The sequence below is a fragment of the Chrysoperla carnea genome, chromosome 3, assembly GCF_905475395.1.
Source record: "Chrysoperla carnea chromosome 3, inChrCarn1.1, whole genome shotgun sequence".
Lineage (NCBI taxonomy): Eukaryota > Metazoa > Arthropoda > Insecta > Neuroptera > Chrysopidae > Chrysoperla > Chrysoperla carnea.
In genome coordinates this window covers 75,203,714-75,228,226 of record NC_058339.1, presented here as the reverse complement: position 1 = coordinate 75,228,226, position 24,513 = coordinate 75,203,714, and the positions used below count along the sequence as shown (strand labels likewise).

General features: G+C 30.2%; 4 protein-coding genes across 6 annotated transcripts in view; 2 read left to right on the top strand and 2 right to left on the bottom strand.

The window, feature by feature from the left end:
• The window catches only part of LOC123296257 (CD63 antigen-like), a 31,863-nt gene extending 30,540 nt beyond the window's left edge, over nucleotides 1-1,323 (top strand). The window contains exon 5 of the mRNA XM_044877718.1: nucleotides 1,229-1,323. Within this exon, the coding sequence (XP_044733653.1) occupies nucleotides 1,229-1,300 (72 nt within the window). The 3' untranslated portion in view covers nucleotides 1,301-1,323. The remainder of the gene's footprint in view (nucleotides 1-1,228) is intronic.
• An 11,633-nt stretch (nucleotides 1,324-12,956) lies between these two features.
• Nucleotides 12,957-20,386, bottom strand: LOC123296755. Of its 2 annotated transcripts, XM_044878397.1 has the most exons (3): nucleotides 20,066-20,386; nucleotides 19,856-19,993; nucleotides 12,957-18,160 (listed from the first exon to the last, which is right to left on the bottom strand). In XM_044878397.1, exon 3 carries the CDS (start codon nucleotides 18,126-18,128, stop codon nucleotides 13,413-13,415), a length of 4,716 nt encoding a protein of 1,571 aa, XP_044734332.1. In that variant the 5' UTR covers nucleotides 18,129-18,160; nucleotides 19,856-19,993; nucleotides 20,066-20,386; the 3' UTR covers nucleotides 12,957-13,412. The 2 variants fall into 2 exon arrangements, with proteins under 2 accessions (XP_044734332.1, XP_044734333.1); XM_044878398.1 differs by lacking the exon at nucleotides 19,856-19,993.
• Nucleotides 20,387-21,300: 914 nt separating this feature from the next.
• LOC123296772 (biogenesis of lysosome-related organelles complex 1 subunit 1) lies at nucleotides 21,301-21,921 on the bottom strand. Its single transcript, XM_044878426.1, has 3 exons — nucleotides 21,785-21,921; nucleotides 21,650-21,722; nucleotides 21,301-21,595 (listed from the first exon to the last, which is right to left on the bottom strand). Exons 1-3 carry the CDS (start codon nucleotides 21,843-21,845, stop codon nucleotides 21,352-21,354), a joined length of 378 nt encoding a protein of 125 aa, XP_044734361.1. The 5' UTR covers nucleotides 21,846-21,921; the 3' UTR covers nucleotides 21,301-21,351.
• An 808-nt stretch (nucleotides 21,922-22,729) lies between these two features.
• Nucleotides 22,730-23,512, top strand: LOC123296771 (DNA-directed RNA polymerase II subunit Rpb4). 2 transcript variants are annotated; one of them, XM_044878424.1, is made up of 2 exons: nucleotides 22,730-22,839; nucleotides 22,904-23,512. In XM_044878424.1, the coding sequence occupies exon 2, from the start codon at nucleotides 22,974-22,976 to the stop codon at nucleotides 23,385-23,387; it is 414 nt and encodes a 137-aa protein (XP_044734359.1). In that variant the 5' UTR covers nucleotides 22,730-22,839; nucleotides 22,904-22,973; the 3' UTR covers nucleotides 23,388-23,512. The 2 variants fall into 2 exon arrangements, with proteins under 2 accessions (XP_044734359.1, XP_044734360.1); XM_044878425.1 differs by having other exon boundaries at nucleotides 22,740-22,839; nucleotides 22,907-23,512.
• The last annotated feature ends 1,001 nt before the right edge of the window (nucleotides 23,513-24,513 follow it).

Genomic DNA, 24,513 nt, shown 5'->3' with positions numbered 1-24,513 from the left:
ACAATCAAAAAAACAATTAATTAATTAATTTACAATCAAAAAGTATTTGTTGGAACAACATTTTAGAGTTTAGAAACGTAAAGAACAAATCTCAATTAGTATTAAAATTAATAAAAAATTAATACTCAAATTTGTATTAAGAAAATTTTATTTTACAAAATTTTTAGTAAATGTCTGACCGAATACACAATTTTTTGTTTTTTGTACTTTCGCACTTTATTTTTTTTACAAAGAAAATTAATAATTTTCATATAAAAACTAAAATGGTGTATTAATTTTATGGTATACAGGGTCGAATTAAATTTTTTTTTTTTTTGCATTTTGGCTAATTAGGGTTGTGTTTAAATCGGAGACGGATTAAGAAATTTTACTCCTGTAGGCGGTTTATTTATTTATTCTATCTATAAAGATCTTCTTTTTACCGGACTGAGCAACGCAAAGGAGTGGTAATGTATTTATCAGTCTATGTCTGTCACACTAGAGGCTAAACGCATCGGCCGATTTTGATAATTCTTACGTCAATCAATTTATTTTTACCTTACGAGTGCTACTGAAGATGTGGCAGTAATGAAAATTCAATATGGCGACCACCAGATGTGTGTTCCTATGTGGCACATTAGAAAACAAACGCGTCGGTCGATTTTTATGATTCTTACGTCAATCGATTTTTAGTTCTTTAATTTCAAGTTCTTTATTTCTTAGAATTTGCAAAAGTCAGTCCAGTAGTTTAGAGCTAGAAAGATGATGAAAATGCTGAAAAATAAAAATCCGGAGAAAATAAACAGAACTTTGAAAGAATGATATGTATAAACCGGATTCAAATTGATTACAAAACATGTAACCATGTAAACATAATAGATACAACAACAATACGCCATCAATTATTATTTAGATAATTATTAGTAATTTGATTGTTGTGTCAGAAAATATGTTTTAGGTCAGAAAATTTTATACTGAGTACACCATTTTAGTTTTTCTTTTTCATAATGCTATTTAATGTTATTTGTATTACTATTTTTTTCACTATTTTTTGTTTGTTTGCAAATTATTTTCACGCTATCCAGACATATACTAAAAGCAACAAAACCAATCAAACGCTATGCTGTATGTTAATAATTAACTCGAATAATCGAACTCGAATATGTTTGTAAAAAGAAACAAAACAGAATACTCGAATCACAAAACCAAACTGTGTTAATTAATCAAAATCTATTTATTTCTTTTACAGATTGTTGGAATTATATTTGCACTGTGTCTCGCAAATTCAATAAAAAATTCAGAACGCCGTATGGGTGTTTAAAAAAAATATATTTTTTTTTTTTTGAAAATAAAATTATGGATTTGAAAAATTTTTTGGTTCCATAATTTTATTTCGTTTGCCAAAATTTTTTTTATGTTTTTGGACCATTGTAATTTATTGTAACACAAATTATTTTCTGTAAAGATAAGCTGCTGTTTTTTGTGGCTCACACCCACACTTGTATTTTAATAAATTTTTTTGAATACCCAATAATATATTATATGTTGTTGTATGGATAAGGTCTTATTGGATCTTGCCTTGAATGTTTCTCTCAAATATGTTTAATTTATCTTCTGGACTATACTCTCGCCGTGGTTATTTGCGATCCTTCTACACGGAGACATTTCAAGGGGGTATGTATCATTCTTCATTCACGGTGGAAACTACGGCGAGAGTGTACAGAACCAGATATAATGATGTTAATTTTAAATAAAAAATTGCTGCTGTGAATGTGAAAAAAGCCTTGTAAAGAATTGATTTTTGCAAATAACTTTTAAAAATTTCATAAGTATTATTTTTGATATATTTAGAATTTTTCAACTGTTTTTTTTAATATGAAATATTTTATTGTGGAGAATCTCACTTATTTGTAATTCGGTATAAAAAAATAGAGGGAATTTGATAAAATTGAAAATGGAATTTGGTTTTCAATCGCTCAAGTTGGTTGCAAAAGTACCTATATGTTTTTATCTACGCTCGTGAGATAAGAAGTACTTTTCTCACTCAGTATGCGTGGGAAAAATAGTTCGCACTCGTTTATTTTCACATTTTAGAGGCGTATATAAAGTTTTATACGATACACGTTTGATAACGCATTATTACCATATTTCTGCTATTGTCCAACTCGTGATACACACTCGTTGTGCAAATTTCGCAGTTTTATGTTAACTTTACTGTTATCCCACTAGTATCGTAAATTATTGTTAAAAATTACTAAATTCTAAATAAACATACAATTTTAGTTTTAAGGGGTCTCTCTTGTTTTTGTAAACAAGAAATTGATGTTTTTTTATGGCAAAAAATAGGAGAAAATTTATTATTTATGAGTAACAAGTATTAAAGAGTGTATAAATAGCTAGTCGGCCCGTGCGGAATTTCACAGTGGTACATTTTTAGACCGTGGGTCTATTTTTCGTCATTAGCCGGCAAGATAAACTTTAAAATGAGAGGAAAATTATGGAATTTGATGAAGGAACAAGGAAGAACTCGCGACTGACAGAAAAACTGGCTAAAAATCGGTTCCCATTCAAGCATCGCTTTCAGTAGTCAGAAACAAAAAAAAATCAAACAAAATTTTGTTAGACACCTCGCTTTCTTGTTCCTTAAATATCAAATAAGGAATAGTTTTCCAAAAACAAAAAAATTACACATTTTTTTTTTTTTTTTTTGTGAAAAAAAAAACAAAATACGAATTTGTTATTCAAAAATTGTTATTAAAATGACAATAAAATAAAATAATTCATTCTTTGACATATTTTGGTCATTTGGGGACTGGTTTTAGTTATTTTCAACAAGTTGCACAAAGTTGATAGACCAAATAGTTTTTTCAGAATCGTGGGAACCGTTTTGGAAGACTACATTTTGAGGAAGACACGTTTAAAATTTCATCCTGTTTCGCAAATTGCTGTTTAGTGTTTTAGAAGAGATTGTTATTACGCGCGTTGAATAACACCTTAAAAATTGGTATTTTTCGGTTTGTACTTACAAACTTATAAATCGAATTTTGCTTGATCATTTTTAAAGTGTATTCTAAACACATAAACAATTTTCATAAAATAATTTAAAAAAGAAAATTGATTTCCTTTTTTATAAAACTGAAGAGAGACCTCCGAATATTAACCAACTCCCTTTAAAAACAACAAAACACACGAAGTAATAGAGATCGGAAAACTAGCAAACTTGATATTGTTCGTTATCACTGCTACCTCTAGTGGTAAAAACTACAAACAATGGGTACTAACCATTAGTATGCATCTGTCTCATAGTCTATGATTTTCATATAAACCAATTCGAAACTAATGTGATCGTTACTACCTCTGATAATGACAATGAGAATGATTTTTTTTATCTCCGTGCCTTCAATGCAATTAATGACTAACTTTACCCAAGAAACTAAGTTAGAAAATTAGTAGAATAGTATCAGTTTTGCTAAAGGTAACAAGCACTTTCCTAGACAGTTGTATATTATTATTTCAGAATAATCTCTCTGACGAATAATTTTTTCGGTTAAACGTAGCCTGTGTTTGTTGAACAATCGGGCAAATATTATTGAGAAATGTCTAAAGAAAAATAATAAAAATCCGACTAAAGATCACTCCTACTTCCGATCTGGTATCCCCGTTTTAAAATATGCCGGGAAATTTAAGTTTCTTAAAAATTTAATTAAAATTTGCCAAAATTACTGTGCCTTTGTTTTACAATAAAATCAGAAAAAAATCTCCATAATAAATATTTTTGCAAATATTTAAAAAAATAATTGTTTTTTAAATTTTTCAATTGCACAAAAATTTCTTACCAATTTATTATAAAATATTAATAATATAGAATAGTTTTATAAATATTATTATTAATATATTTCATTTATTTATTTATTTTTTCGAAAGAAAAATAAGAATATAAAATAAAATGAAATATTTATTTACAAATTAAATTTTAAAAAATACAAATTTATAAAATTTTTTGTATTGTATGTATTTTTTTCTCGTTTTTGTACAAGAATTTCATTCAATATTTGTAATAATATCTCTATTTTTGTTATCATGAAAATTTAATATAAATAAAAATTAAATTTTAAAATTTTAATGTCTCTTTTTTTTTTTTTTTTTATAATTTTCAAATTTTTAAACTGATCCTTGTGTCAAAAAAAAACCGCAAGCCCTTACACAGAGTATATATACTATAATGTGCGTTTTTTATGATACAGATTGTACTGTATCGAAGGTCAACAGGGACGGATGGAGGTGTGTAATGAATCCGTTTCATGGCTTTGTGATTCTAGGGGTTTCCAGAACATCATTTATGCAATTTTGGACATCATTAGAAGCTCTTTTTTATTCAAATGTGCTATAATTGGACATGCAGGATTGTTTATTAGGCAGATTGATGTTATAAAATTAGGATATCAGAAATTTAGAATATGAATATTAAGATATTTGAATAATCAACCCCATACGTATAACAAAGTGTAAATCGTCCATCGACACCAAAAACATTTTCATTTTTGGTTTTTTGTAGGTGTATGAGGCTATTTTGTACAATTTTAAAATTCACTAAAATTAACCGTTTTATGGAGGGGAGGGTAGTTTAAGGCAAGGCTCTTAGTATTAAGATATTTGAAAAATGTTATACAAACGTATAAAACAAGGTGTAAGTCGTCCATCGACACCAAAAGACTCTACATTTTTTCTGCCTTGGAGGCGTGAGAAGCTATTTTGTACAATTTTCTCTTTTGAACGGGTTCATCGGCACCAATTAGTAAGTTAAGTTTTTTGAGATTCACCTCGTGCTCTTGATGTACTTTTATACCCTGTATATATGAAATATATATTAAGGTATACCAAGTTTAGTCCCAAGTTTGTATAGCTTAAAAATATTGATGTTACGAACAAAATTTTGGTTGGTATATGTGTGCATATAATCACCTACATAGTCCAGTCCATTTACGATTGTCTCTCCGTCTGTCTGGGAACACGAATACTCAAAAACGAAAAAAAATATCAAGCTGAAATATTTATAGCGTACTCATGACAAAAAAAGTGAAGTTGAGTTCGTAAATAAACAACATAGTTCAAAATACTTTCGAAATTTTCGAAAATAAAATAAAAAACGACTGAAAAGCTGAATTGTATTGGTTTTTTACACTCTTCTAATTTATTAAAAATAATGTAAGCACTTTCATTCAACACTATTTATACAGAGTATTTCAACAATTAAGTTGTTTGTTTTGACTTGTTTTAGATTAAAAGTTGAAGGAAATAAAATAAAATTCAGAATATTTATAGTTGTTTTCAGAAAAAAATTTTTTTATTAACTGAAAATGGGGAGAATTCGTAATAAACAAATTATTTTAATTACAATGAATTATGTTTTGATAAATACATTATTTTAAAAATATAATAGTTTTGTAAATTAAATGCTCAAAAATAAAGCATTATTCTCGACATATACTCAAAAATACTTCAAAACATACACACGTGACACACCGATTGCTGAGACATATACTCAAATCATTTTATGAGCGGTTATTCATTTTAAAATAAAATAATGCTTTATAATCGAAACATGTCACATAATTACTATTTTAATAATAATAAAATTGAAAAATTCAGTTTTATATCTTAATGAATTGTTTGAGAATCTTTGTTTTTTATTTATTGACACTTAATTAAAAAAAAAACATTAATTGATAAGACTTTTATTAATTAATAACATTGTCAATTATTTATCACTGTTTCTTATTTTTAAAATTATAAATACTTCAAAAAGAACTAACGTCAAACCGTAGTATATGACAGTCATTTCGAAACGATTAGAAATTTTGAAAGGCAATTGTAGAATTCGTGTCGACTAATTTTTCCTGTATGAAAATTCTTATAGTCGAGGACTCTTCAGGGGCTCTACCAAATTTTTAATAAAACACTTGGAAGTTGATAAATATTAATTATTTTTAAATTAAAAAATATTTTTTTAAATAAATATAAAATTATAAATTTCAATATTTGTAAATATTACTTTTATAGAAAAAATAGACAGACCATAAATTAATTATTGTTTAATTTATTTTCTACAACTTTATAAATGATCAAAATATTCAGCTACTTAATATTTACAGAAAAATTTATTTTTCCCCTTTCTTCCAATACACCAATTTTCAATATTTTCAGCACATCTAGATGTTATTACGAAACGATTGGCTCAAATACGAGATTTTTATCACCTTCCATTTACGAGAAATCATGAACGAAAAAATGCCCAAGAATGAACTCACAGGCAGACATCAATCTAAAGAAAATGCTCAAGAAAAGTAAAGATATGTTGAAAATTTTGTTTTGGATTTCTAATATTTCTCAAAAAAATAATAGCACCCGTTGCTCCAGTTCTTGAAACTGCATTAAGATATCGTACAACATATTTTTCATTATTTTAAAGTGTCGAACAAAATTATTTTTGCATTTTCCTTTTTTGTTTTATTTGAATATCATCCTCTAATTTTAAGCTTGACTCGTAATTAAAAAGTTTTCATGCCCTCTAACGGAAAAGTTCTTAGCTGTAAACATTTCCATAGAAGGAAAAATTGTTAGATACGACGTTGTCAACAGCCTGTTAAATTTCCAGCCGTTCTCAAAGAACTGTCGAATACTATGCCTAGTCCTAGATCTAAAACATTTTCAACGAAAATACAGGGTGGGCAGGGTAGAATATTTTGAATAAGCTATAAAACAAAAACATTTCAATTATTTCAAATTAACTTTTAACCATCTTAAAATTTATAAAAAAGATGATTTTTTACCGTCTCTAACTCGACGAGATAATTAAAGGTCAGATCGTTAAAAATTAATTCTTCGAGAATTACAAAAAACGCATATTGCCATTACCAAGATGAAATAGTTAGGCCGACGTTATGTTTACTGAAAAGGTATCTTCTGGGAAGATCCAAGTACGAATTGGGACATTTTTTAATTGTAATCGACGCAAAGTCCAAGGAATTCGAAACGCACTGACATCGACAATCGAATTTTTGGATGATATATATTCGCTACACATGAGTATCTCAACATTCTCGCGACTATTTTCGTAAGCGAAATATTTCGATCGTATTGCGCTGAAGACGGTATATTTCAAAAATTAATTACACCGGGACACCCTGCTACGAAGTATGTGCAAACTTTAAATCATCGGTTAAATGCGATGATCAATGAACGCGGTATCATCCAGAAAAAAGTACGAGAAATATTGTTCTGTTATAGAGCGACACCTCTTGTGAACGGAAAAAAACCTTCAGAATTATACTTCGGTCGCAATATCAAAATCCAAAACTTTTTGATGATATTTCAGCAAGACAACAGTCTTAAATGCTTTTTAATGCATTTGAGGGTGGTAAAAAAATAATTTGGAAAAATTGATGTATTTTTTTGTAGCGTTTTTTAAATCACACACTTCTTAGCCTCACCCTGCATAGGGTTAATTCTATTTAGAAGATGATTGGATTTATAGGTTGTACCTCTATCAACCATAATGGCTTGTCAATAACGAATATGAGATTTGGATTGTGTATATATTCCATCATGGGATCTAGAATTAACGGCCCGTGCTAAAAAATATTGAGATGACTATTTGCATTATAAACTTTCAGAGCTATGACGACTTTTGTACACTAATAATTTCCTTTCCTTTCAACTTTCTGAGGTTGTGGTTGTTTAAAATCTCTAGTTAAATATTCAAGAAATCAAATTCAATATTCATTTAAGATCCACCAAAAGACACACCATTGTATTCAAAATCAAAAACTCATTGATTATTTGAATTTACTCTATATGAAGTATAAATATTATCGAAGATAATATATGAGAACTCTAGGATATTTCGAAATAAATTTCGATTTTTGCCCCAATTTCCTAGATCAGTTTTTTGTGTTTTATAAATACGTATTTCGACTACCAAGTAGTCATCATCAGTAAGAATTAGCTAGTCGTGATTACTCTTATTATGAATGTTACTCTTTGCTAATTTGGTGGCGGACTGCAGATTTGGTGCATTCCGCCACCAAATTAGCAAAGAGTAACATTCATAATAAGAGTAATCACGACTAGCTAATTCTTACTGATGATGACTACTTGGTAGTCGAAATACGTATTTATAAAATACAAAAACTGATCTAGAAAATTGGGGCAAAAATCGAAATTTATTTCTATATGAAGTATTTACTTGGAGAATGATTCAAAGGTGCACATTTTCCCTAAAATAGGTTGAACTTAAATTGATTGAATATAATGGCATACATTGCAAAAAAAAAAAAAAAAAAAAAAAAAACATCTAGTTTCCTAAAACTACAGAAACTTGGATGAGAATTGGCAGTTGCTATCAATTAATAATTTAGCACAGTGACGTCATAATTTTAGCCTTACAAGAGTATTCAATTTATTTTTGGTTGATTTATTTTCATTAATATAATGAAAAATTTGTCAAATAATTATAAAAATTGACGAAAATTTTTACCAATCATCTTACTTAAATAAATATTTTTGCTAACCAATAATAAACCACTATAGAGATACAGATAGAAAACGCCAGGGGTCTCCTAGCCTGTAAGTGTATGCGATACGTGGAGCGATAGAGAAGACTGTCAGTGAGTTCCCCTATGTCCTTATAACTATGTACTTGCGGTCAATAAAAATGCGACACTTATATACATCAGATATATTTGGTGGTAATTAAGCAAATTAAAAAATGTGTATTTTTCAACCATCAAATATATCGGATATATAAGGAAGTATCGCTTTTTTTTTGTCCGCAAGAAGAAACATATTTACTTATTATACACGATAGTCAGTATATTCTGTCTCGCTACGCTACGCAAGTTTTGGTCCCTGGCGTGCTCTATGTATTCATATCTCTATGAAAACCACATCTTTTTCAAATTAATTGTGGATTAACTTTTAGAAAAATGCGATTATAGAAATGAAATTTACAAAAAAAAAAGAATGACTTTCAACTGAAATTACTTAACCATAAACATTTTATTTATTAGTTATAAGGAACGTTTCTACCACCGCCATATTTTTTTCAAAAATAATTACGTTTGTGTTCATGAAATATTAAGCAGATTAAAATAATTTAATTACGTAATTCAATCGAAACTATGAAAATAAACTGAAATATTTGTTACATTCATAATATTCGGTAAAAATTGGATTTTAATACTAAGAAAGACTCTATCTAACGATAGAAAAGAGATTGCAACGCCCATAGATAAATAATTTTTAACGGAAATGTTTGTTTATCATCTTGTAAACTATACGTACATACCATACCCATATAAAAGAGTACCGCCACGAACCCATATAATAAGGACGTGAAACTCGAGTGGAGAGGATAGCAGGAAAAAAGGCGTCTGGGCGAGGTCTAGTCCTCGGTCGTTGATACTTTGTACAGCGCATCAGGCTGTCTTTTCAATTGTGTAAACATCGATTTCACTCTCGTTCGAAAGAAAGACCTGATGCGCAGTACAAAGTACGCAACGACCGATGAATAGACCGAGCACACATAGTAAATTCAGCCACGGGCGCTTATATTCGTTAGCTCGGCATAGGAGTTCACGTCCTTAAAATATATAATAATTAGATTTCTTTTGCATTTTGATTTAATGAAAAAATCAGCTGAGTTAAGTATGATTTACATTTTTTTACTCGCAGCGCTGACATCTTAGCGTTAAAATTTAATTGCTCCCGTGATTAGTTTTAAATTGCTTAATATTTTGTGAATGCAACCATTTTCCAAACAAAAATTTTCAACTGACAAAACATACATTAATAATTTGTTAATTTTTTTTCTACACAAGTTTAAATATTTTTTTTTTTTTGAATTTATATTGTAGCGTTAACAATTTATGAGAAGTTTTTTTTGTTTTTTTTTTTATAAATTTGGCGAAGATTTTTTTTTCTTAATTTTTATTAAATTTAATTTCTACATTTACACAATTGCTTACTTCAAATATACAAATTTTAATCAATTTTATACATTATTATATTGGAAGTACTTACAAAATAAAGAAAAATAAGATTCGATGTGTTTTGGTCATATTTTAACGGATACGTCCTTGGTATTAGATGGGTGGGTCAACCAATTTTTTTTATTTAAACTTTGAGATCCAAAGAGTCCGTTTATTAAAAGTTGGATTAATTACGCTTAAAAATCCCATACCTTGAAAATTTTAAACTCTCAATGAGCTCAATTTCAATATTATCGACCCAAACTTAAAATAAAAAGATTTATTGACAAGTTAAAATATGACAAAAATGCAATTCCGAGATTGTTAAAAACAATTTTTTTTTTCGTCTTTTAACAAAAATCCTTAACAACTTTTTTCCCCATGGCTGGAATACAATCCAAGCCCCTAAAATCTTCCAAAAACTTAAAACAGAACATAATATTTAATAAATATTTACACTAAGAGAGTAATTCTTATAAATTTTTTTTATACACACAAATGACACAGCGCAAAAACGTTATAAAAAATGATTATGCTTTTATAATACAAGTGTCCGGAAAATCAAGGTTAAAAAAATTTTCATTTAATGATAATGAAAATAAAATAATTTCTGGAAGTCTGTTATGAATTTCATGTCATAATTATTTGCAGCACTGCTTGGATCAGTTGAGCCAAAACGGTTGCGTTCTATTCGTGACTCCAAAATACTGAGCTGGCCTGTAATGATTTAAATATGAAATGAGGAGAAGGGTGTAAACATTATCTTAGAACATATAATTAAATGGTTCAACTTAACTGAACATTCTCTCCCGATCCCTTCCAAATAGTGCTGGAATATTATGTCGTACGGAACATAACGTTAGCTTCCAGAATATAAAGTTGTTTCTAAAATTTCTGATCAACACTCAACGAAAATCAATAACTTAAAATTAATTGCCAAAAATCAATTTGATGATATGTTGATTTGTTATCAAAAGATTCTTCCAAAATTCCCGTCAAAAAAGCAATTTTAGACTGTCAGGGTGATCATTTCAAAAATATTCACCCTTAATAACTCTTGACATGATGTGATTATTGTTTTAAGTGAAAACATATCGATATAGATATCTCACCCCAACTTTAAATATAAATGGCAATCCCTAACTTGTTTTACATCATTTGAAAGGGCATAAAATTCTCTATTCACCATGATAAAAAAAATGAAATCGATCGATTTATTCTCAAGATAGACTACAAATATGGAAGATATCCGCTTTTAATAACTCTTACCCTGATGTGATTATTGTTTTGAGTGAAAACACGTCGATTTAGATAACGACGGGAAAGTTAAAAAATTGTATCTAGAAAATTTTAGGTTTCATTCCTTACCATTTTTGAACTTTCCCGTCAATGCGTAAATCGACGTGTTTTTACTCAAAACAATAATCACATCAAGTAAAGAATTATTAAGGGTGGATACTTTTGAAATGATCACACTATATGAACTCTTCTATCATTGGCAGATTGTAAAAAATTGATTATGTTTTTCTGTCATGAGCCGACAGTCTATTTAGTCGTTTATTTATTTCAAAAGAATCCTTTTGTTTTAAAATTGGGTTATTATTTACGTTTCAGGCTTAAAAATTGGAATCAAATAATATAAAAGATTTGTAGCCAAGTATTAAAATAATTTAATAAACTTTGAAATGATCTAGAAAATCTCTCTTAAGACTATTTGTAGATATTTTAATAGTCAAGCAATTTAGCAAAATCTCAAATTCGAAATCAATATTATTTATTTAAAAATCTGAAAACCCAAATGAAATCGTCAAATTCTAAAAAGAATCAGTGATTTAAAATCAATTATTAGGACTTTTAATAGCTCAATAAATTCAGAAATATCTACAGATTCAACGTAAAATTCGATTCGATACGTCTTTTTAAAATTCGACGGGTTGTTATGATTTTTTTAATCGAAAAATTTAAATTATTGGATTCCAATTTTTAAACGAAAATACTGCCATTTGAAAATGTAGTAATAATTTTGTGGCTTTTCCATAGAGATAATATCATAGAGTTGCAAATTCGCCGCCAAACGGTTGATCGCAGTAAATAGTAGACGCGTAAAGCGGTCTTCGCATCTCTTATATGCCTACAATTTGTCTCTTTCTACCTCTTTTACTGCTGTCGAGAATTCATTTATTGCGTTTCCTATGTCTATATAGCTCTATGGTATTATCTTTATGGTCATTTCATAAATTAAATAATGTAATAATTAGAACCCGATTTCTTCATCTTTAGAAATGTTTGTCTAGATCTAAACTTGTTCCAATTTCGGTTGGCATCAGTATTCACAGAAGATATATCTGGCCATGCAAATTTTCGTGTTGACACGACCTTGACAAGAGGCTTTTAAATTTCCAATCGTTATGAAATGACTATCAAATACTACAGCTAAACGCTAGGCTTATGAATTTAACTTCAAGTTAATTTAATCAAAGATGAACAAATCGGGTATGATTTTGAATTAAGAAAAAATCACGATGCTTTAACAACTTTTATTGATTACTCTTTTTTGTTTTTTAAATACTTTTTTTTGTATCGATTGTGTCGAGCTTTAAAAAAAAAACTTCACTATTTTTTTGTTTTATATTAAATTTTTATAAAGCTAAGAACCACAGAGTGAAATAATAAATTATAAAAACACAAAAATTAAATATTTACAGCAAAATTTGTTATTTTTTTCTATAATAAAAAAAAAGAAATATTAATTTTATTTTACTTAAGTCTTCAGTTGTTTTTTTTTAATTTCAAGCGCACATTTTTTCACTATTTAAAAAATCACTTTTTAATTATATACCGGATGTGCCACGTAAAACGATACACTTAATTTTTGTTTGAGGCAATTCTTACAAACAATTAATTCTGTTTTAGTCATTTAAACATTATTCTAAAAGAAAAGTACGGTAAGAATTATGAATAGAAAATTATCAAGGCCACGAAGTTTATTCTAAGTAATTAACTAAGTGCAATTTGCAGACATGTCAAATGAGTGTTAGTTACAAAAAAAAAAACCTTAGAAAAATTCCAGAAATTTACCCTAAAATTGGCTCAATTTTTACTCAGTGTGTCGTTCAAATTTCCAATTAATTTTTGAGATATTCCACTCCAACCAAGAGCTATTCAACTGTCTTTACGTAATGTAACTAGGAGTTGAGTTGCACGTTATTTGCTAATTACTTAACACATTTTTTGGACCCTGATTATACCTCTCTGAATTTCTTAAAAATATATCAACATGAATTTTCTTAATGGAATTTAAAATTTCTCAAAACCCAATGCCGTGTAACTTTTCACCTAACACACCCGATATACCAGACACGAATTATCAAAAGATCGTATCCTTGTTTTAACAGTCCATTCTTTCTACTGTGACATAAAATATTCAGGTCTTTGAGGTTGTGGCGGCAACTGTTGAGGCAGTTGAGTCGTAGATTGTGATTGTGATGATGATGACGAAGACGTGGTTTGTTTCCGACAATCGGGACAAAACCATTTACCTTTCGGTGGTACCATGATACCCACACACTCAAAATGAAACCATTCAATTGCACATTTCTTTCCGTCACATGCAATCATCTCTGAAACTTCGTCGTAAGGACATTGGCAATAGCAATATAAGTTTTCGGTAGGACGTGGAGCTGTATTTAGTGATAGCATCGTCGGAGGTGGATGCGTTATTTGTGGTGCACTAGGTTGGATTGGAGTTGATGGTACAGTTACACTAGGTAATGCTGGAGGTGGTGAATGACTAATGTGTAAACGTTGTTCATCGTCATCACTATCTGGAGCATCACTTTCACTTGAACTAGAACTAGGTGGTACAACTTGTTGCGTTGGAGCTGGTGGAGTATTTAGAACTATCGGTGGTACCGGGGGTGTGGTTGCAATTTTAGTATTCCATATAATAGGTGCAGGTACATATGGGGGTGTTTCTGGAACATTGCTGCTTCGCGGAGATGGTAAATCCTCTTTATTCCATTGTAACTGTGGTGGTTCTGTCGATATTGCTAATTTATTTAATAATCGTTGTTGTTGTTGATGAGCCGAAGACGGTTGGTCTTCGTCACTTGAATACCCATAAAACTTATTGGGTACTCGCCGTCGTTTCGATAGCCGTAACGTACTGTCCGTTTCCGATCCACTACCCGTGTTACTATTATACAACGAAGTTGATAAGGACAATGTAACGGGTGTTGTAGGTACGCTTGGAGGTAATGCAACAGGTGGCCCTGAAGATGGTATCGTTGGAATTGTTGTGTTAGGTGTTGAAGATGACATCATGTTTTGAGAATTTGGTGATGATTTATAAAATGATGAAGGAATGTTTAATTTTAACGGAGGTAGCACCGCTTCTGCACTAGGTCGAATTGGAGATGACGTCGATAGTGTTAGTTTCTTTTGACTACGTTTACGTTTCTTTGATTTATTTTTTGGTTTCTTTAACTTAATCATCAAGTTTTGATGTTCTTCGACGGGTAAATTAGGTGTTGATGATCGAGAAGTTTCTAGGAAACTTGTACCGTTTATTGCAGATAATGGAGGTCCTCCAACATCCAGTAATAACTGATTCTTTTTTTCTTCAATTAATTTTTTCGCTAAAAGTTGAGGACACTCATCATAGAAGTCTTCATCTGTTTCGCTTTCATCAGTGAATAAATCTGATTCGTATATTGGAATATCGGGTATTACTGGGGGTGCTACAGGGATACTAGGGGGTGGTGATTGTTGTTGGACACCGTGTACATCTTCTACGTGTACAACGTCAATATTTGACGATGTTTCACTAATTTTCTGTTTACTTTTAGGTTTACTACGTTCTTTACGCTTTTGTTTTCTAGTACTTCGTTGACCATCGTCAGAGCTTGAACTATCTGAATCCGAACTGGACGACGAACTTGATGAACTATCGTTAGAACTAGAACTACTACAACTACAATTTGAACCACAACTACAAGAACTAGAATCACTATCACTGCTACTGTCACTAGCCGCTTTGGTCGTGGTCTCCTTTTCATTCTTCGAATCACAGCATTCGTCTTTCTCAGTCTTTATTTCATGTTCTTCAGCTGGCTGTTGACCTTCTGGTGCACAATAATCATGATCGCTCATAATTACCTCTAATAAAAATGCTAAGTTTGTTGCGTCGCTTTCTTTTTGTACATCTGTTTCAGCAGTAACTGGTGATAAATTACGTTTCTCTACCGAAGCTTGATAATTTTTAAAATTATCCCAAATATTTTCTATAACAACTGGTGGTGGTACAACATTATCCGATTCTTCTGATAGAAGAATTTCTTCTTGCTTTGTTTCTCTAGGAGGTGGTTGACTTGGAGCATCATCTTCAGAATCTGAATCAGAACTTTCTGATAAATTTAACGCAGGTAAATCAAGAACATCTTTAATAACTTTAGGAGCCTCTTCTTCAGCAGGTTTTTCATCTTTAGCTACCTCCACATTTTCAGAAGTTTCTTGTACAACTGAAACATTTGTAACTGGTTCTTCCTCATCCTGTACATCAATATCATCACTCTCTAAGGGCGTCGTAGCCGGTATATTAGGCTCTTGATGTGCTAATAAATGTTTCCCTAACAATTTTTTCGAAATAAACGCCTCCGTACAATTAGGTTCCGTACACGTGTATGGTTTTACGTTACTATGCAGTCGTTTGTGAACTTTTAACGCAACAGCCGTTGAGAAAACTTTATTGCATTCATCACATAGAAAACTCGTTGGCGGTATACAAAAATGATACACATGGGGCCATTTTTTTTGTAAGCATTTCTTACAAAGCACACTTTCGGTTCCATGTTTCCAGAATAAGTGTTTCGTGATATCTGGTTTATTGCGATAAGCAATGCCACATCGATAACAAAGATGATGAAGTTTATGCTTCCAAACGTGATTCGAAAGTTTTGATTGGGAGTTACATGTCTCGAGACAAACATCACATGCATGATGGCGTTTTCGAAGATGAACCATTAATCGAAACGCTGATGGTAAACTGTCAATTGGGCATAAACAACACCGAAATAACACACTAACATCCCCTAGATAAACTCCCGGACAGAGATGACACAATAATTCACTGTAGCTATAAAAAGTAGACTTACACATTATACACAAAAGTAACGTTTTCTGGTGCATTTTTCGATTATGTAGATACAGTTCTTTGTGAACCGTTGTTACGAATCGGCATTGAAAGCATTCATAAGTCCGATCATACGGGATCATACCTTGCGAATCAGAATTATCATAACTTTCTAGGTTAAAATATAATTTACTTAAATCCTCGAAATTATCCTGAATATGTTTAACAAATGTTTCCGGTAAAAGTTCTTCAGCGGTTATACTATCCGCTGTCGCGGAAAAACGATGCTCAGCAATCATATGTAAACCTAATTGTTTTCCGTTAACAGCGATTTTCCGAGCGTAATTACAATAAATACACGTGTAACATGTTGCCCGTATAAAATCTTTTAATAAACTTTGTATCGTAATTTTATCTAATGATGGTCGTAAACCGAGTTCAACAATTGGTATATCCGTGTCCGCAATTGGAAAACTTTCACATTTTTTATTCGATTCAATTTCCATTGTTAATTTAAAACTATCATCACTATCTGTATCACTTTCCACACATTTGTCCACATAATTTTCATCACTTTTTGGTATTTTTAACGTCACTTTTGGAACACGTCGTAATTCTTCATCAGGTGTGGATTCAGTTAACATAACCTCATTTTTATTATCAGTTTTTGTCACATCATTTTTTATTTCACTATTTCCCATATAATTTTCATTTTCTTCTATTTCCATTTTATTTACAGGGGAATTTACCAAATTTTTCATTTCTTCTGGTTCTTTTGTTTCGGGTTGTGGTGAAGACGGTGATGTAATAATTTTTGATTCATCAATTTTTGATGTGTTTTCAATGATTGGATTTTCAGGTTCGATATCAGGAGTTTTTTCTTGGATACCATTATCAGATGTGGTAGCATCCTCTTCTTGCGTATCCGCTGTTACATGTTCACTAGGTAAAATTTTATTTTTTAATTTCAAATTTATTTTATTTACTGGTGAAGAATTAATTTTTGGAGTTTCTGATAGTTTTGGAGGGGTAATTTTCTTCATAACATTTGTAGATGATGTAGCCGTAGCCGGCTGACTATTTCCATTAACTTCACAAATATGTTCAACAAAATTATCCTTTTCTGTAAACATTTTCTCACACTGACAACACATAATAAAATTTTGACCCGTAAAATCGTGAAAGAAATTTGTTAAATTATCGTAGTTTTTCGCTAAGATGTTATGTTTTACGATTAGATGATTGGAAAGTTTTTCGGCAATAGAAAATAAACCTAAACATATTAAACAGATATATCGTCGATGAGCAGTACGCATGTGTAGAAATAATTTCCAAATTTCGAAATAAACTCCACATGCCGAACATAAATATACGCGTCGTGTGATTTTAAAGTTTGTTGAATTCGACGAAGAAGCTCCTGATGGTGGTTTTGTTACACTCGAATCGTCTGCATCATTTGGAGTCGAAGTTTGATGGCCATCATCTTCCGCGGTGTTTAGTTTAGATGATGTCGATTGATTTTCACATTTTTCTAGATGTTTATTTAACGCCGTTAGTGTTGGAAAATTGGATGTGGAACATTTAATACACTTAAATTTCACCGTTGGTTGTAAACCTAAATATTGTGCATATTCTGATTTCGTTCTCGATGACTGAGCTGCGGGTAATGTTTCCTCGAAACCATTTTCTAATTTGATATCAAAAGTATTCGAATATTTTAAGCATTTGCGATACATATCGGTTGCTTCGTCGATACAATGTTTTTTGAACCCCAGAAAATCGTCACATTCACTTTTCTTTCGTTTACGTATTGTCGAATTTAAAAGATCGTCGTCGGAGACTGTCGTTGGATCTTCGAGTTTGGGATCTTCGACTGCATCTTCGATTGTAGGTGGCCATTGTGGATAGTTTACCATTTCACATGTGGCAATTGTTTGATTTGACGATGATGTACATTCTGATTTCAACCGGCTTCCCTCCACATCTCCCATTCCTCTTTACTACTGGATGCAGGATGCTGAGACTATAAATAAATTTTATATTCATCACGAATTACTAGGATAACTCTTCTTTTCATATTTATTTGATTATCTTAGAAATTTGTTATCTGTTCTTAATTTTGGGACAAGCAAAATACATTCAAACCGTTATTTTGGCAGTCTAAAAGTTTTTCATATTTTAGGCGTTAAAAATACAAAAGATTGCCACACCAAAGTTCTGGGAAATCTGGAGATAAACCAGAAAGTCAAGAGATAGTGAAATTAACCAAATTATACCACCGAATCATTACTCGAGGAAATAAGGCATTTGATCCAGGAATCGACTTTGCGTCCATAGATTTTCATGGAAGGCGGTGGAAAAAGTTGGTCTTGTGCTCAAAAAAATTATATTCATGCGGCCTTGTGTTTCTTCGATTTACGCCTATGTTGGACACCCAAAGTGGGATATAAGTACCCTACTTCCGGACACCAAATTTTCTTAATTTAACATTTTTTTAAAAACTATTGGAATTTATAATTTTGGACGATTCTAAGCATTTTTTTTCCTTGACATTTTTTACTTTACTTTAACGTTTTCGAGATATAAGCATTTGAAAACGGTGAAGTTTAGTAAAGATTGACAAAATTCAAAAAATGTTTAGAATCGTCCAAAATATAATATCTAATGGCTTGGAATTTAAATTTATGACCGGAACCACAAAACAATCTTTATTTTCATCATTTTTTTTAACCATTCAACAAAAATAAAATTATTTTGTGGATCCAGCCGAAAATAGATTTGAAAGCCATTAGATATTATACTTTTTACGATTCAAAACTTTTTTTGACTATTGACAATTTCACCAAACCTCACCATTTTCGATATATAAGCGTTTGAAAAAAAAGTACGGGTTTTGCCGAAAATTCGTTATTGATAAAAATAAGGATTGTTTTGTATTTCTGGTCAAAAATTTGATTTGAAAACCATACGATATAATATTTTGGACCCGTTTTCGCCATACATATAAGAGATATAAGCAACGCGAATTTTCCGAATAAAAATTTCATAAATTAAACAGTTTTTTGGCATAAACACATATTTGGTAAATCCAGATCCAGAAGAGTGAAGCTACCCTGATCTGCTATCCCCCTTGGTACCCCCATGGTTGTAATACCCGAAATGGTCTGAGTAGTTTTAAGATATTTCATTATGCCATTTCTTCATTTCTGTTAATATTACCCGATCTATTACGAACTTTAGTGTGTAATCTTAAAGTTATGTATCTCGAAAACTCTTGATATCAAAAATTTTAACTTTTTCATTATTTTATAAATATCAAAATAACCAAAATTACTTTTCAATTTTTATCATTTCCAGTTCAAACATTTCTTAATTTTAGAATCTGTATTTAAAAATCCCGCCAAATTAATTCTTTATTTAAATAAGGAAAAAATTTACTTACTTTTCCTCCAAGACTATAATTTACGGAATTAATATCAAGGGCCTGACTTGATTCAAGGCAAGTCAGACTGGATGTAAATCCTTAGACAAAAATATTTCTAGAGTTTCTACTAGATCGCTTTAGACTATCTCTAAGAAATTTCAAGATAAAATTCTAATCGTAGCATTGTAAAATTTCATTTATAACCTAATTCAATAAAATTTCGAAAGGTTTAAGCGTAATTAAGTTAAAGAAATGAAATTTTACTATTCGAAATATAAAAAATTTCATACATACCCGGCTTTGTCCGATTGTCAATATTGAGGTAACTTGAAAAATAAACCGCTTTACCGAGACACAAATTAAAAAGTAATTCACGAACGTAAGCCAGGCACGTTTGTTTAATTCCGTGATAAAAATTCATAACATATTACACTAAAAAAAAAAACTACACGTCAGTTTTCACGGGGAAAATGTATGAAAAATATTATGATGATTGTAACTCACCCGTATTGTTTCTATGAATATTACAACGTTTTATGTTCTCAAAATGAATGTTTTCAAAATAGTTTTTCACTTAGAAAATTAATAACTCCCCGCCTAAAATAAAAGGTTATTGAAATGGCGTCATTTGCCAAAAAGCCACTTGGATATGTAATTTCTTGAAACACAATATTTAAGACAGGTTTACCACCATGGGCATAACGAAGGAGTCTGCTAAATTTGTTCTTAAAAAATGGTTTGCTTTCTTGATTTTCCTCAATTTGTCAACTCAAATTTGTAATTTAATTTGTTTCTTGTATGTAAATTCACAATACATTGCTCGTTTGTCTCTGTACTTTTCGTTTATAATGGGAATCATATCGTAAAGCATACGCTGATGAAAAATGTGGTTAAAAATGGGGCCTATTTTCAAAAGTCATTATAATTCAGAAATTTTTATGAATGTTGAAGTTTATCTAATAAATTGCATAATATTATTCAATATTTCATTATATTCATAATTGGACGACATTATTATTCTGTACCTTCGAAAATTACGAACATGCTCTATGGTAAATACCATCAAATCGAAGTTTACATAATTTTTGGGTCCCTTCATCACAGTTTTCTTTGTAACAATGCTTTTACACGACAGAGTGAAATAATGACATTTGTAACCAACTTAATTATTAATGTTTGCTTTCATTAAAATATAAGCCATAATAATTTTTTCTTAAAAATGTATCGAAAGCGATAAACGCGCAGACATTTTATATCAATTGAAACTATATATTTTATCCGTGTTGAAATTTACACCATCATATACACATTTTGATTGGAAAATAGAGGTAAATTTGATAAAAAATAACAGTCATGAAGCTCAAAGAGGCACAAAAAATAAGCAAAACGCGTATTGTAAAAATAAGTCAGGTCTAGGAAAACAATTCAATATTCTGGTGTCAATTGAATATACTCGAGAAGGAAATGATTTTGAAATAACAGCTAACAAAATGCATGCTCATTGTGGAAAAAATAATGCATTTTATTCAAGGAGAAACTCAATTTTGTATCTGCGTGGAAAAAAAAGGTGTAGAAAACACTGATGGCCCAAACGCACTAATGCCATGATATCACGGTTACAATAAAAGTGAACATGACGTTTTAACGATTTGGATATGCCTGAATGCACCCTAAAAATTTTTATTAAGAAAAATCTACAAAATTTATTTTCAATACTTTTATTAAACAAAATAGACATAACAAAAAATAAAATTAAAAGCTAAAATTAATAATTATATAAAATAAAAGGTTCAAAGTTGTGGAGTTTCTTGCGCTGTTTTGTAAGCATTTTCTAATGCTCGAGTGATTGTTTGCATATCGCTTGCAATAGTTTTTGCCCAATTTTCCACATCTCCAATCTCTTTTAAGGCACTGCTATATTGTTCTACTAAATTAAGCCATTGTTGTGTCATTTTTGAAAATTCAGCTGAACCTTGGTGTAATCTTTTCGCTTCAGCATCTAATTTCTTTTGATTCAAATACGATTGAGCCACCCTGTAATTGATAAGAGATTATTTTAAGCACAAAAATAGATCAGTTTGATCTTACCCAACATTTAAATGATCAACTAAAGCATGAGCTAATTCATCAGCGGCTGCAATAGCTTCTTTTCGTTTTTTTTCTGAAATTATTACAAAATTTTCAAGAAAATTGTAATTATAAATTTAAATAATTTAAGAGTACCTTGCTCTTCTTTCTTCTCAGACTGCCTCATCTGGTGCTCTTTTAACATAGAAGACAACATTTTGTGCTCAATTAAAAAAATTTCCTCGCAATGGATTTTCTTTTTATTATGAGGTTCAGTGGCTAATTTTTTCCAAATATTTTCAATGCTATTAACTTTTTTTATTGTGTTGGTAAAAGTGTATTGCTTCACACATTAATTTTCTCATCAAATTTAGACCGCTAGAAAGTTATTCATGGAGCAAAAATCTAGATCTGTCATTTCAGCCGGATAAATTTAACTTTACCAATTTTTTCTTAATTCAATCTGGTGGTTGTAAGGTATTAATTGACAGTTTAATAAAAACAAAATTGTGTGTCAGCTCCGACGCACGACTGGAGTTTACTCCTTAAGTGCTGTATAGTGTGCTTTGTTAGTCAGGTTATTGTCAGTTTCAACCAATAAATTTTTGTTTATTATGTGTAATATATAGCTCTATATAGTATAATTTATATGTGGTAACTCGAAAAAACCCGAAGACGTATGACGTACGGTGGCTAAGTAGCTATAGTTCTATCAAACCACAGAAGCGCTGAGCGCTTGTAAACCGTTATAGATAGAACATAAGTTTAAATGTAAAAAATGTTTCTTATAACAAAATAAACAACTTTTGTTTGAAACATTTTTTCGTAAACATCATTGTTTACCCGGGAGGGCCCCAATAAGGCGGAAATTTTATAATACGTACTATACTTGATTATCAGTTATGTATGTGTCACATGTATGTATGTGTTATGTGATAAAAAAATCAAAACTGACTATGCATGGTATTTCAACAATTAACTCAGGCAATTGTTTGTTTTCACTTGTTTCTCTATCTAAGTTTAGTCAAAACTCAAAACGTTTGTGGCATGTTTGTAATAAGAAAATCAAATACTCTAAATAAATGACAGTAAGTTGATTTATTAGGTTGGTAACTGTTTACAACTTAACAAAATAGATAATTTCAACTTTGAAGAGTCGGTAAAATATTTAAAAAATTTAGAAAAAGTTGCTGGATTCTAAATTAAAAATCGTATGTTTTCAATAATTTATTTATTTCTGTAATTTTTTGTCCTACTTGTAAACTTAATTTCTAGAAGATTATAAAAGCTTGGTAGACATATCTAGAATTTTGAGAAGAGTGAAGCGTGTTGATACGTTTTCAAAATGCAAAATACGGCAGATTTGGTTGAAGAAGACGCAGCTGATTTACAATTCCCGAAAGAATTCGAAAATGCCGAAACTCTTTTAATATCTGAAGTGCACATGTTACTGGAACATCGTAAGGCACAAAATGAATCCGCCGAAGAAGAACAAGAATTTTCTGAAGTGTTTATGAAAACATTAACATATACTAATCGATGTCGAAAATTTAAAAACAAAGAAACAATTGCTGCCGTACGAAATTTATTAATGCAAAAGAAATTACATAAATTTGAATTGGCTGCGTTGGCAAATTTATGCCCTGAAACACCTGAAGAAGCTAAATCATTGATACCTTCGTTGGAGGGGCGATTTGAAGATGAAGAATTACGAATTGTATTAGAAGATATACAAACTAAACGTAGTTTGCAGTACTGAGTTTATCAAAATTTTATTCTTTTATTTATGTTATATCGGATGTTTAAAAAATGGCTACTGTTAAAAAATCGGTCATTTTAATTGAGAAAATAACATTCTATATTCTATAAGACTTCGACTGTAAATAATATTGTAATTTTGAATCAAATCATTCGAAATAAATATGTAAATTTATAAATTTTATATTTTAGTTTCATAAACCGTAAAATTTGTAATAAATTTTATTTTAAATCATAAAAAAATGTAACGAGATTAACAAAAATTTTCTTTGTAAAGCTTAGTACATTTCTGTTTGAAAAAAAACTCGTAAGCGGCAAAATTTCGTCACTTAGATCCTAATTTCCCCTTATTAAAGCTTTTTATTGCAATTATTTCCTTAACATTTACTGAATTCACATACAAAGTTAGAATCTCCTAACTAAACTTGGAGGGACTTAAGATGTGCGGAAATCCTTTAAAACAGCAAAAAACATGTTATTTTGACATAAAATGCACTTCCTAAAGTCTCTTTCTTGGCAATAACTTATCTTACATTCCAATTTTGAACCCTCTTTTTCAATTTGGAGGGACTGGAAAAGTGCTCAAAGCTTTAAAAATTTCAAAAAACTCAATATTTTAGAACAAAAAGGAGGGAAAGAGTTTAAGAGGGTGACCCCAAATGGTACTTCTTTGTCATTAACTTTACCTGCAAATAAATTTTCAATCCTCTAGTTCAAATGAGGTGGACAAAACTTGAAAAACTTCGAAAACAAAGTAGTTTTTTCCTTTTGAAGTCTCCTTCAAATTGCTGAAATCGACACTTCCTGGAGATGTTCAAAAAATGTAGCGGGAAACAAATATGTAGATAAGTAAATATTTCTAACATTTCCAGAACCCCATAATTTGTGTTTTGGAAATCGTTCGATACATTGCCTAAGTCTTTATTTTCGGAGAAAATAAGACCGAAAAGTAAATTATCAAAAAACCCGCCACTGGCTATAAAAAAAAGAATAATTTTGTTCAATGTCAAAATAAGTAAATATTTTGGGGGTTTATTTTGATCAAATATTATTCGATTATCACAAACAGAAATCAATGGTTTTACGAAAAAAATATAAAATTCAAATAAAAATTTAGAAAAAAAAAT